The sequence below is a fragment of the Erpetoichthys calabaricus genome, chromosome 17 (assembly GCF_900747795.2).
Source record: "Erpetoichthys calabaricus chromosome 17, fErpCal1.3, whole genome shotgun sequence".
Taxonomy (NCBI): Eukaryota; Metazoa; Chordata; class Cladistia; order Polypteriformes; family Polypteridae; genus Erpetoichthys; species Erpetoichthys calabaricus.
This window is the reverse complement of record NC_041410.2, coordinates 94,957,570-94,970,585: the sequence shown is the minus strand read 5'-3', so window position 1 is coordinate 94,970,585 and position 13,016 is coordinate 94,957,570. Positions and strand designations below refer to the sequence as shown.

The 13,016-nt window shown below is 48.3% G+C and overlaps 2 protein-coding genes across 2 annotated transcripts in view; one reads left to right on the top strand and one right to left on the bottom strand.

Moving 5' to 3' along the window:
• The window catches only part of LOC114668199 (protein Hook homolog 2-like), a 62,164-nt gene extending 54,773 nt beyond the window's left edge, over positions 1 to 7,391 (top strand). Inside the window, exons 18-22 of the mRNA XM_028823859.2 lie at positions 356 to 438; positions 3,294 to 3,397; positions 3,645 to 3,749; positions 3,977 to 4,048; positions 5,756 to 7,391. Of these exons, the coding sequence (XP_028679692.1) occupies positions 356 to 438; positions 3,294 to 3,397; positions 3,645 to 3,749; positions 3,977 to 4,048; positions 5,756 to 5,896 (505 nt within the window). The 3' untranslated portion in view covers positions 5,897 to 7,391. The remainder of the gene's footprint in view (positions 1 to 355; positions 439 to 3,293; positions 3,398 to 3,644; positions 3,750 to 3,976; positions 4,049 to 5,755) is intronic.
• Positions 1 to 13,016, bottom strand: part of rnf11a (ring finger protein 11a) — a 628,093-nt gene that overhangs the window by 503,897 nt on the left and 111,180 nt on the right. The window lies entirely within an intron of this gene.

The following is a 13,016-nucleotide window of genomic DNA, read 5'->3' as shown; positions in this document are numbered from 1 at the left end:
TCCTAACTGACCAAGTAGTGTGGTAGACAGTAAGACTTTAGGGACTTTCAAAAGTCGACTTGATGTTATGTTGACAGAAATAAGTGAACAAAACTGGTGAGCTTTGTTGTGCTGAATGGCCCGTCCTCTTCTAGAATGTTCTAGAACTTTCACTGTGTGTCTTCTGCTTCTAAATTGCTTAAGATAAGGACCAGTCGTTCTCATTGTAAAGGAAAACTAAGCCTCTAAAATTTAAAGTTGAATGCCCTCGCTCTTGGGGTTAAAGGGACACTGGATAAGTCATATTATTGGATTTCATATCAAGTCTTTGTAATCTTAACGTTTTTATTTTCCTGTCTGCTTTCTTTTTCTGAAGGGCGAAGCTCCATGAAGCTCATTCTGATTTGCAGAAGAAACGGGAATACATTGATGGCCTTGAACCTAAAGTGGACAGCTCCAGTAGGCAACCGTTCACTTCATTAATATTTGCATGCTGCTAGAAAATTTTAAAACGGCCATGGCATTTCAGGTGCTCTCTACCACAGTGTCAAGTACGGGGTCGTGTGATGTGACGCACTCTCGGCGCCCACCTTATTAAGTCCGCTCGCTTGTTGGTGCAGAGACCCTGATCTGTGGCCTGCAGATGTGGTCGTTTCACACAACTGTCAGAATGGCTGCTTTGACTGGGATGTGATTGGTGGTGGTAGTGGTGGTGGTTCCAGTTTCCCTCCTCGTTTTTTTGTACCAGAAACGTTCAGTGAGCAAAAAAGACGAGGTCAGGGTGGTCAGACTCGAATCGAAAGACTTGTTCAAAGTGACAGAAAGGCCACCGTTTCTCAAGAGTGGCGAGCAGAAGGGCGGCTCTGAGCGTGTAGTGTGGCAGATCTTAAATAGACGGCTGGCAGCAGCGGACCCCCTCAGTGAGGCTACAGGATCAACAAAACTGGGCAACTGAAGACTGGAAAATAGGCTGTCTGTGACAAAGCTACTTTTTAAGTGGTTATGTGATCTGAATATACATTTTCGGTACATTCAGGTTTATTAAGTGTTATTTAAGGTGTTTATAGCCAATTCTTTTTCCTTTTGGTATCCCAGACTTCACCCTCAGTTGGTTTTTGTAGCTCCACTTGCCCTCTGTGGCGACAGTTGACTGTTAAATGGCTGCTGCGTCCTGATTTCTGCTGCACCATGCAGATGGTCGGGTGACATTTGAGATGAACGGCGTGAGGTTGTGGGTCTGTGCGTGCAACCTGTCTGTGTTTTCAGCACATTGCAAGCCTTGAGGAATTCTGGCTGTGCTGGAGGCCAATGTTGGTCGTATCCAGCACTGGAAAGCTGGACCTGATGAAGTGGCCTCCGAGTTCACTGCACACTTTAACGCATTTCCGTCTCGTCACTGACCAGTATGGAGCAGATAACCTGATGTGAACTTTCTGTTGTTTTGTGGACTGTCGAGCTGCACGTCATAGTTTATCGGTGATTCCTCGTACAGCACTGTCACGTTTACAGTCATATGAAAAGGTTTGGGACCCCCTCTCAGCCTGCATAATAATTGACTCTCCTTTGAACAACAAAGATAACAGTGGTATGTCTTTCATTTCCTAGGAACATCTGAGTACTGCGGTGTTTTCCAAACAAAGATTTTTAGTGAAGCAGTATTTAGTTGTATGAAATTAAATCAAATGTGAAAAAGTGGCTGTGCACAAATGTGGGTCCCCTTGTCATTTTGCTGATTTGAATGCCTGTCACTGCTCAATGCTGATTACTAGCAACACCAAATTGGTTGGATGAGCTCTTTAAGCCTTGAACTTCATAGACAGGTGTGTCCAATCATGAGATATAAAGGGATTTAAGGTGGTCAATTGCGAGTTGTGCTTCCCTTTGACTATCTTCTGAAGAGTGACAGCATGAGATCCTCAAAGCAACTCTCCAAAGATCTGAAAACAAAGATTGTTGAGTCTTCTGGTTTAGGGGAAGGCTACAAAAAGCCATCTCGGAGGTTTAAACTGTAAGGAATGGAATCAGGAAATGGAAGGCCACAGGCACAGTTGCTGTTAAACCCAGCAGGTCTGGCAGGCCAAGAAAAACACAGGAGCGGCATATGAACAGGATTGTGAGAATGGTGACAGACAACCCACAGATCACCTCCAAAGACCTGCAAGAACATCTGGCTGCAGATGGTGTATCTGTACATCGTTCTACAATTCAGAGCAATTTGCACAAAGAACATCTGTATGGCAGGGTGATGAGAAAGAAGCCCTTTCTGCACTCACACCACAAACAGAGTCACTTGTTGTATGCCAATGCTCATTTAGACAAGCCAGATTCATTTTGGAACAAAGTGCTTTGGACTGATGAGTCAAAAATGGAGTTATTTGGTCAGAACAAAAAGCGCTTGCATGGCGGAAGAACAACACCACATTCCAAGAAAAACACCTGCTACCTCCTGTCAAATTTGGTGGAGTTTCCATCATGCTGTGGGGCTGTGTGGCTAGTTCAGGGACTGGGGCCCTTGTTAAAGTCGAGGGTCAGATGAATTCAAACCAATATCAACAAACTCTTCAGGATAATGTTCAAGCACCAGTCACAAAGTTGAAGTTACACAGGGGTTGGATATTCCAACAAGACAATGACCCAAAACACAGTTGGAAATCTACAAAGGCATTCATGCAGAGGGAGAAGTACAATGTTCTGGAATGGCCACTGACTTGAATATCATTGAAAGTCTATGGGATGATTTGAAGCAGGCTGTCCATCAAATTGAACTGAACTGGAGAGATTTTGTATGAAGAATGGACAACAATACCTCCATCCAGAATCCAGACACTCATCAAAGGCTACAGGAGGACAGCGTCTAGAGGACAAAAGGAGGCTCAACTAAGTATTGATGTTATATCTCTGTTGGGGGGCCCACATTTATGCGCCTGTCTAATTTTGTTATGATGCATATTGCATATTTTCTGTTAATCCAATAAACTTAACGTCACTGCTGAAATCCTACTGTCTCCATAAGGCATGTCAGATATTAAAAGGAAGTTGCTACTCTGAAAGCTCAGCCAATGAGAAACAAAAATCCAAAGAATTAAGAGGGGTTCATAAACTTTTTCATATGACTGTAAGTGGGGCCAGCATGCTGTGCCACTATGTGTGAGTCCGTGTGGGCGGGTGGGCAGGCTTGTGGACTTTGATCTCGTGTTAGAATGCGTGAAGGAGTGAGCGGATGTAATGTACCCCCATATATACGATCATCACTAAGACAAGTTATAATAAAACGTCCATCCTGATGAAAGTCATCTGCTCGGCTCTCTTTGCAGCTGCTAAGAAAATCGATGAGCTTCAGGAGATCTTAAAGAAGAAGGACGCCGACCTGAAGATGATGGAGGAGCGATGTAACCGATATGTGGAGAGAGCGCGGACTGTAAGTAGCAATGGAGTGAAAGGCAGGGCCATCTTAACAGCATTATAGGCCCCCCGCCGGGCAAAGCGGTGCACTGGGACACCTACCTACACATCCACTCAGCAAGTCGCGACATACATAGATTAGCATGGGGCCCCTATGCAACTGCCCAGCGTGCCCATGCGTTAAGAAAGATCTGGTGAAAGGAGCCTGTTTTCTTAATGGATTTGTCTTATTATTTATTTATTTATTTATGTTCACTGAACAGGTCATCAAAACTCTGGACGCCAAACAGCCCGATGTCGTAGCCCCTGAGGTGGTGGCCTTAAAAAATCAACTACAAGAAAAGGAGAAAAAGCTGCAGCATCTGGAGGTGATTTGCCATTTCTGCCCTCTCACTGCTCTTTGACACCAAAAGGCAACCAAGGCCTCTTGTGCCCAGGCTGCCATTGCCAAGGAGGCTTTGTGTTTCCAACAAAGGGAAACGTGAAGTAGTGGAGATCTGCCAGACGTCCTTGGTTGCTCTTTCTAGAACTTACTGCTGAGAGTTTGCTTAGCTGACCCTCCTTTGGAACTTTTTTTTTTTTCTCACCCCCATAGCATGACTTTGAAAAAGCAAAGAGCCGCCATGAAAAGGAGGAGAAGCTGATCATCAGCGCCTGGTACAACATGGTGAGTCCTTGGCAGGATTAGAAATGGTGGGGGGGGGCAGTGTGGGCTTCGCTTTGGAAAGTCTGTTCTTATTTATTTGGTGGCTCCGTATCCAAATCCTGTTGCCTTTTTCTCTGTGTGTCCCACCCCTGGGTTTCCCATTGTGTCCTCCCTCCTTCCCAAAGACATATTTGTTTGTTAAATGTGTCACTCCAGATTGGTGTGGCATGTGGGAGTGCGGTGGACTGGCATCCCATTCATAGTTGGTTCATGCCTTGCCCTTAATGATGGCAGCACAGCCAACTTTCACACAAGCTTGTAGTGGAAAAATGGACGGATGTTTACAAGTCATCTTGACTTGGACAGTTTTGGGATGGTGGGGGAGAAAAGTACAAATCACCTGAGGAATACTGACAGTGACAGTGACAGGGACAGTGACCATGGGCATTAAAATTCATATTCTCTGGGGTCTTCATAAACCAAACTTGACTCGTTGTTCACAGGATATCCCAGAAGAAAATGGCCATAAGTATATACAGGGTGGTCCAGATCTAATTATGCAATTATTGCGTTGTATTAAAAGTTGCATAGTTAGATCTGGACCACCCTATAATACACACACACACATACACACACTTGGACCACAGCCCTCTGCAGCCCTTAATGGTTTAATTACGCCAGCGTGAAAAAAACCCAACAGGTGTCCCCCTGGGCAGGCGGCAGCACCGGGACGTTTGCTTTTTATCTCCCCTCCCAATTTTCTGTTTTATGGCCGCTATGTTAGGTCCACTCGTTTAGTGCCCGATAAGACCCCCTTCTACCAGCCTTAGTAATTTAAGTCTGTGCTGACGCGGTAACATCTTGTCCCTTCTGTAGATTTATCAGACCCCTGATCCAATTCAACCTAGAAATGCTGTAGTTGGTTAACACCTGGGGGGTCTGTGTAGGCCCCTGTAGTAAACTGAAGTGACCGTCTTGCTGGTGGAATGAGCTTGAGATGAGGTGTGCTGTGTGACGTGGCACTTTATCCATCTGAGAAAGCAGGAGATGGCTGTTGGTTACAGAAAACGCTACGGGTACACGATGTCAGTCGCATGACGCGCAGCTGGTATTGAGAGCATATGTGTGCCAAGAAAATGCTCCCCCACCATTATTCGGCCCATCTGATTGGCCCAAGTTTGGACGACTGCATGAGTTTGTTGGGGTTTGCATCAGGCATTGACCCAGCCGTCTTTATATCATGGCACAAATGAAGACGCGGGAGACATTTTTATAATCCTGTCCAATTCTTGGTGGTCTCTTACCCGTGGTAGCCTCACCTTTTGTCATTTGAGGATTAACTGATGGCCGTCCCCCCCAACCCCCCCCCCCCCCCCGACTGAACTGCTGCTCGCTGGATGGGGTTTTTGTTTTTTTTTTGTTTTTTTTGTCATCACATTTTCTGTAAATTCTACAAGCGGGCAGAAAGCTGGCACCACCAACCATCCCACAGTCAGAAATGCTCAGGTGACGCGTCTCGTCCACTTGGACGTTGGGTTAAACGCCTGCATGCTGTGCAGTTTGGACTTGCAGCCCTGTGATTGGCTGAAGGCCCTAGTGAAGCGGCTGCCCGCCGTGTGCGTTTGATAGAGTTGGGCTATCTGGACACGCAGAGACTGGCATCCTTTCTGGTCTCTCCAAGTGATTGAATGGAGCTTTCCACATCTCTCTCTCTCTCTCTCTCTTTAGGGGATGGCACTGCAGCACCGGGTGACACAGGACCGAGCTGGCACCCCAGGACAGGCCCAGTCCTTCCTGGCACAACAGAGACAGTTCACCAATGCACGAAGGGGACACCTCTCTCGGCTGCAGCAGACGCTGCCCAGATAAAAGCCCACCTTGCCGATGAGACTTCACTTGAACGCAGTGGTGCCCATTTCTTACTCTGACGCAGAAGAGCAGCTCACTCGAGTGGACAGCGGACTCCATGCACCTTCCTAGGGGCGACATTGGACGGACATCTCTGACCACCACTGCTGCTGCATGGGGTGGGTGGACCTGATAACACTACAGTCTTCTTCTTAGGTTAGTTAAGGGGGCTTCGTCACAGTGCTGGGGGCAAAAATGAGCTGCCCGTCTTGAGAGCTGCAATGGGTGTGAAGACCACCAGCAGCCCAGACCTTCCTCCCCTCGGAATGAGATTCTAGGGGACTGCGTGGGTAAGCGTGTGGCGTGAGCGAGGCCTACAGAGGCGGCTGCCATGTGCCCCGTTGAACGTTTTCATCCATCCTCGTGCTCTTCAGTGTGACCGCCATCTTTACGTTGACCGTTTCCCTCACGGCCAGTTGTCTGCCATGTTCCTTCCTGAAGTTCTCTCTCTGTCCCTTCACTTTTGGAGTACGCCGGAGCCGCCCCGGTAATGCGGGTGGTCTGCACACGTGTGGCCCGCTGGCAGCACTACGAGGCCCACAGGTGTCTATCTTAAATGGGAGTTCTGGTTTGGTTTTTTGTTTTTTTTTTCTTTTCATTTTGCCTACGGTTTCAAACTTAACTATCCCGCGTGGGAATTTACTTTTTGTTTAAGCAGATTTCCAAATCCTTTGACCTCCCTTTTAATGTCAGCCCCCCCCCCCCCCCGTAATGACAGAGCGGCAGCCGTAAAGGAAGGGCGGTCCACCCACCCACTCACTGTGCCCGTGGTGTGCTTTGTAGACAATCATCTTTTGTTTAACCAAAGAACCACTTAAAAAAAAAAAAAAAAAAATTAATTTCGCCCCGCGGTGTTAAGCTCATTCAAATTATTATTATTAATATTTTAATCTTTTTGCTGCTTTGATTTTAAGTTTCCCCCAGTGGACCCATGAAATGGGTGGATGGTTTTAAACGTAAGCAGCTGATCTCGTTTGTGTTTTTATTATTGACGCCCACACTGCCCCCTGCTGACCACCGGTGCTACTTTCTGTTTTGTTTTTTGGGTTACGACACTATGGGAGCTTTATAAGAAACCGGAGCGTCTGTGCCACTTGGTGTGTCCTCAGCAGGGCATCCGTCGAGCAAAACCGCGCTGAGTGCCAGGAGCGAGGAAGCCATCCGTTTGACTGAGCTGAGCCCCCCAGCTCTTCTGTCTGCTCCTCTTTTTCGGCTCTGGGATGTGGCGCTTTATGTAGAGCAATGGCAGGGTGCCTTTTTTTTTCCTTTTCCTTTTGAGGTGCACCTTTTTATTTATTTATTTAGCAGGTTTTTTTTTTTTTTTTCTTTTAAATTGGTGTATGGGTAACGTGAGAGGACGAGAGGAGTTTTAAATCCTAGCAGTGCAGCCCTCCCTTCCATTTCCCCCTCTTTGCACTTTCAATAAACTGGAATTTAGAACGCGCTGATTTTTTGGTTTCTGTGCCCGCCCGCGCGTGGATTCTGCCGTCCTTATTTCTTTTTTTTTTTTTTACCACACTGGACAAGTTTGGCTAACTTGGTCAAAGGGGAAATGATGAAGGTGAACTGGCACACAGTGTGGAGAATAACGTGGAGAAATCCTGGGTAATCGATTTAAAATCGATTGATCGTGGGGGGGCTGCAGAGTTGGGCCTAGAGGGCTGTAGTGGCTGCAGACTTTTGTTCCAACTCAATCTCTTTATTAGTAGAAACCGATCCTTGCGTGTAATGCATCTAACTTAGCGGTGTTTGTGTTTTCATATTCTGTCATGTCTGCTCAAGAGAGAGGGGGGGGCATACACTGATGGCACGTCGCCGCACCCACCACACGACGAACCACCCAACTGCAGCGGGTGACACCTCCGTGCCACACTGGAACAGGGTGAGGTTTATTGACGTGCCAATCCAGCCACCAGCCTTTCCCTGTTAAGTTGGCGGACCTGCCTGCAGATTAACGTCATAGCCAGGACAAAGCAATTGCAGGTTAAGGGTCTTGTTCAAGGGCCCACCGGAGTAGAGCCGCTTCTGGCGTTTAGGGGATTGGGACCGCCAACCTTCTGATTTGCAGACCCCCCTAGTCTAGGAGCCACCACCCTTGTCAAGGAACTGGTGTCGGTGATTTGGACCTGGAAGAGAACGGCCGGCGCTCAGTCCTTCACTTTTTACAAAGTGCGTGGACAGTATTGGAATCGTCCAGAAGTTTGATTTTGAGATTTTTGATGGATCTTGATGTTTTAGACCTCCCTGAGTCCAAAAATAGCATTTGTGGAATTGTGTGTGTGTGTAAACACTGTAAAAGGCGATATATAGCGCCCGACCTGGCACAGATTGACACAGAGGCACACGTAACAACACACAAGCACTTTTATTTTTCTTCAGCTGGAGGGCACGTCTTCCCCGTAATCCCCGCAGACACAACGCAGTCCCAAATCAAGCACTTCAGACCAATCCAGTCCTTCCTCTGGCACCACCACTCCTCCCAGGCCACCTCGTCCTCTTCCTCCCAATTCTGGCTCCTGAGTGGTGGATGCCGGTCCTTTTTATGGCCCACCCGGAGGTGCTCCAGGTGCTTGATCACCTGTTGCTAATTGCACTTCCAGGTGGGGCTGTAGAGGTGTCCATGTAGCAGCCACCCCAGATCCCCACAGGGTTGTGGAGAACTCCATCTCCCATGGAGCCCTGCGGTTAACTGAGGCACCAAGGTCACCCAGGGAGGCTGCCACCAAGTGTCCCGGGGGAGGTACTGAGGAGCCCATGGCTGCTCCCCGGAACATAAGTAGAAGGGACGTCCCGGCCGCCCGTCACACGCGATAACCTGAGTGCGCTTTCACTGCGGTGTCAACCACGTTGTGCGTACGCGTATTTGGTACAAGACGCAGATTTCTATCAACTCTTGAGCCAATTCCGCTAACCAGAAGTGCTATTTTACCTGAAATGTTTCCCCAAAAATATTAAAAATGTGATCATCTCCCATCATATTACACTCAAGCGCCACATGTGAAGCATTTTCTGTCGCCTTGCATTTTTTCGATAAAACGACCAGTTTTCGAGATGATCGCAATTTTCCGTTTGACATTCAAATGCTAACACATACATTCATACTTAAACGTTTTTGCTTTAAATCGGGGGGTCCTCAGTCCCAGTCCTGGAGGGCCAAGGTGGCTGCAGGTTTTTGTTCTCACCCGGTTGCTTAATTAGAAAGCAATTCTTGCCAATAATTTCATTTCATGGCCGGTTGGTGCTTTAACTCCGCCGTGTCGCCTCGTTCTCATCTCCTCGATTTTTCTTCTCCTTTCTAAGGATGTCATCCAAATGATTTGAAGGCTAAAACAGACGAGTGATTCTCAGTGCTTCACGTTTTTCTCTTCACTTTCCTCCCAAGTATTTCATTGAACCCAATAGTGCAGGATAAACACACACAGGGGTGTAAATGGAGAAGTGCTGCTCTCTGTGGTCGTTTGCATGTTATTGTTAATTAGGAGCAAATTAAAATCAGAGAATACGGCCGTTTGAGACTAAAATAAGCAATAAGGGTTCAAAATGTTAACAAGTGAGACCACTAAAGTGGAACAGAAGTGTCACTTGAGCAATGAGGGCTTCTTACTAGGCCATTGGGTTGGAGTAAAAACCTGCGGCCCCCCAGGACCGACTTCACCCACCCCTGCTTCTCGTAAATGATATTTGGTGTCCAAGTGTCATTATGTCACACGTGTCACTAAAGTCTCTCGTGACTTTTGCTCCTCTTCTGCGTACTGAAGTGCTGATTTACACCCCCAATGCCAGTGAAGTTGGGACGTTGTGTAAAACGTAAATAAAAACAGAATACAATGATTTGCAAATCCTTTTCAACCTACCGTATATTCAGTTGAATACACTATGAAGACGAGATATCGAATGTTCAAACTGATCAACTTTAAACCAGAATCCCCACTATAGGAGGGGCTTTGAGGATAACGGGAGACCACCGATCAGAACAGTGAAGCTCAGACACGAGTGTCTCTTGAACTGGGGCGAGGACCCTAAACACACCAGCAAGCCCACCACCAACTGCCTGAATTGAAACAAATGGAGGGTCCCACAGTGGCCAAGTCAAAGCCTGGATTTGAGTCCACGGTGATGCTGGTGTTTGGGGGTCAGGGGGCAACTCCCGCCCCCCCCAGACATCAGCTGACAGGATTCTGCACCTGCTGCCAGGCCACGTCAGAGACGGGTAGACCATCCGCTTGAGGGGGCAACACATGTTGTTAGAGCCAAAGCCCTCACCTTCATCAGTAGAAAGTTAACGTGAAGATCAAACCTCAACGGGACCTCGGGTGTTAAAAAGAAGAAACGTTCAGGGGGTGCACTTACTTATTCACAAACCATGAAAACACAACTCTCATAAACGATAAACGCACACAGGAAAGAGCAATGAAGAGGGCAATGGCGCTTTGAAGGTCCGGAGCAGAAAACGCAACGGAAGAGGATGAAGTAGATAAACGCAACCACTGGTGCCACCTTAGAGCAGTGGGTCACAACCCCAAAGTGAGTTGGGGATGCCCGTGGCGGTTTGGGGGCACAGGTGCCTCTTCTTTATGCTGGTGGAAGATCTCGGACCGCAGCTCTGATGCACACAGTTCACCAAGGGGAACACGGCCCTGGGCAGAGGGTCTTTGATTCACCCAGCGGGGGATGGGGATGAGTGCAGGTACTGCCCCCCCTAAAGTCCCAAAGACACTTGTGGTGGGTCGCGACACATTGTGTTAGAGGACTTTTCCAGCACAATTCGTTGCCCTCCTTTACGTAATCTTAGTGAGTTGGAGGCAGTCAGTGGTCCCCCCCATTGAAGGTGTTTGTGTACTGGGATGGGCCGGGTGGGCTCTCTGTGTGTGTGTGTGTGTGTGTGTGTGTGTGCGCTCATCCTGCAGTGCATGGCGTGACGAGGGCTTCACAAACAGAACGTTAGCTCATCCGTCTGCTGCCTCCTGTTTTATGTACCACAGCAGAATGGCTAAAAAGAGAAAAGTGGGTGGTGCCGCTACCTGAACTTGATTGGCTCCAGCAGGCCGCAAGTCATTGGCTGTCAGAAAAAGGGGCGTGGTGCCAAATCACAACACATTCAGTAAATTTGTCACAGCCAGCAATGTCCAGCCTGTTAAATTACTGCAGCTGGCAAATCTGCCCCATCCTAGAGCTACAAGTCTCTTATTGTGACTGACGTAAAACCAGCAGGTGGCAGCATTTAAACTGAAACTGTGGTGCGAGTGTGGGGGTCCAAGTGCAGCTCATGACCCCGCTCAGAGGCCAACATTATTCACCATTTAGCTGAGGCAGCTGCACTCACTTCCCACTGCCGATGGGAGGAGGTGACCGGTGCCCCCCTTCCCGCCCCCTGCCAGAGCTGTGCCCCCTCTCCAGATGACATCCGATTCTCTCTTCACTAAAATGGAGACTTGAGAGAGTCGGGTTCTGGCAACCCGGTAAGACCACCTTGGCCAGTAATATGTATCTCTTCATGATGGGCCCTTCAGGCCTTTTACTGGGGTTCCTATTGTGTCCTGGACTACAGAAGTTTAAATGCCAGCCGTGTGGGGTCCAGCTGAAGGGCAGAAGGAGAGACCTTAAAGGGCACTCACTTGGGCACAGGGCTGGCATCCACCTCTTAAGATGGTAATGGTCCCCACTCCCTCCACACCTGTAGCCGCTGGGTGGGTTGGAAGCTTACCCCACCTGGATGGTCCCAAAGTATTCCCCTTGTGGAAGGGTCCTGCATGTTCCCTCTGGCCAATTTATTTCCAGATTCTTCTATCCAAATGGCCGTGTGCAGCCTGGCACCTCTGTTAGCCATGACCTACCCATCGGTTTGGCCGAGTGAGGCTACAGAATGAGTTTGTTGAATTAAAGGGGGAGCAGCCCTCTGTACCCCTCGCACTGCCCGCCACCACCATTAACAGCCATTGCCCACCTCCAGTGGTCACCGTCACACTTTTCAGGTTCCCTCGTTGTTAGCTGCACATCCTCTTCCCACAATGAAGCTTCTTTGGTTGGACAAATGGACCAAGAGCTGGCCGTCACCCCCAAACCCCCCCTCCAAAATGCACAGTGGGCTGAAGAGAGGCCCACTCTGAATAATTGCCTTGGCATTAACCCCGAGTCTGACTGGGGCTCAGAATTCCGTGTAAACCTCTCATTCTGCTGCCACCTGGTGGATGGAAAACAAAAAATCATGAACACTTTCATGCAGTCTGACTCCATTCTGGTAACTCATCAATATTCATGAGGAGGGTGGAGCCTTGAACCAGAAACCCAATAGTAAACAAAAAGGGACAAAGCCGGTTTTAGAACCGATACGGAGTCATTGCTCAAAGCGAGCCATAGTGCTGGTGATGATGAGGATGAGGATGGATCATCAGATGTCCACACAGGCAGGATGAAGTCAAGCACCAAATACACAGAAGGGGTGTGTGTGTGTGTGTGTGTCCCTGATTGTGACAGACGTATTAATGAAAGGCTCAAGGGTTACAAGCAAAGCCAGTCATGGATACAGCACATCACACCCAAGCGGACGCAACTCAGGATCAAGTCCTCAGGTACGGCTGGAACTCGATACTCGCCACCCCGCCGGGTCCCTCTAATGCTGTAGTCAATATGGCATCACTACATCATCTGTGCTGGCACCGGCACACCCTTTGCTGGACCACACTTGCTGTGTAACAAAAACGTCACCCCTTGGCCACCCCACCACGATTAAGTTTGAAGGATCCTGGGCACGCCTTTACCTTACACATAAAAAAAAACGGAAAGGAATTTAACAAACATGAGCGGCATTTTGCTTCTGCCCATGCCAACCCATTTCAGTGATGCACTGGGGTGTTTCAGTGCCCCCTGCATCTTCTGGTGGGCTCATGGCTTGGGTGGTTCACCTCCGTGTACTCATTTTGCTCCCACTGGCATTCTCCTGACCCCCCCCCCCCCCCTTAAAAAAAAAATGCAATTTTAACAAACCTTGTCACCCAGCACCAGCTGTACCCATGGATGTCACCAGACGTTTACAAGAGTGACAGTTTATTGTATCAAAATGGTCAGAAAAACAAAAAGTGCA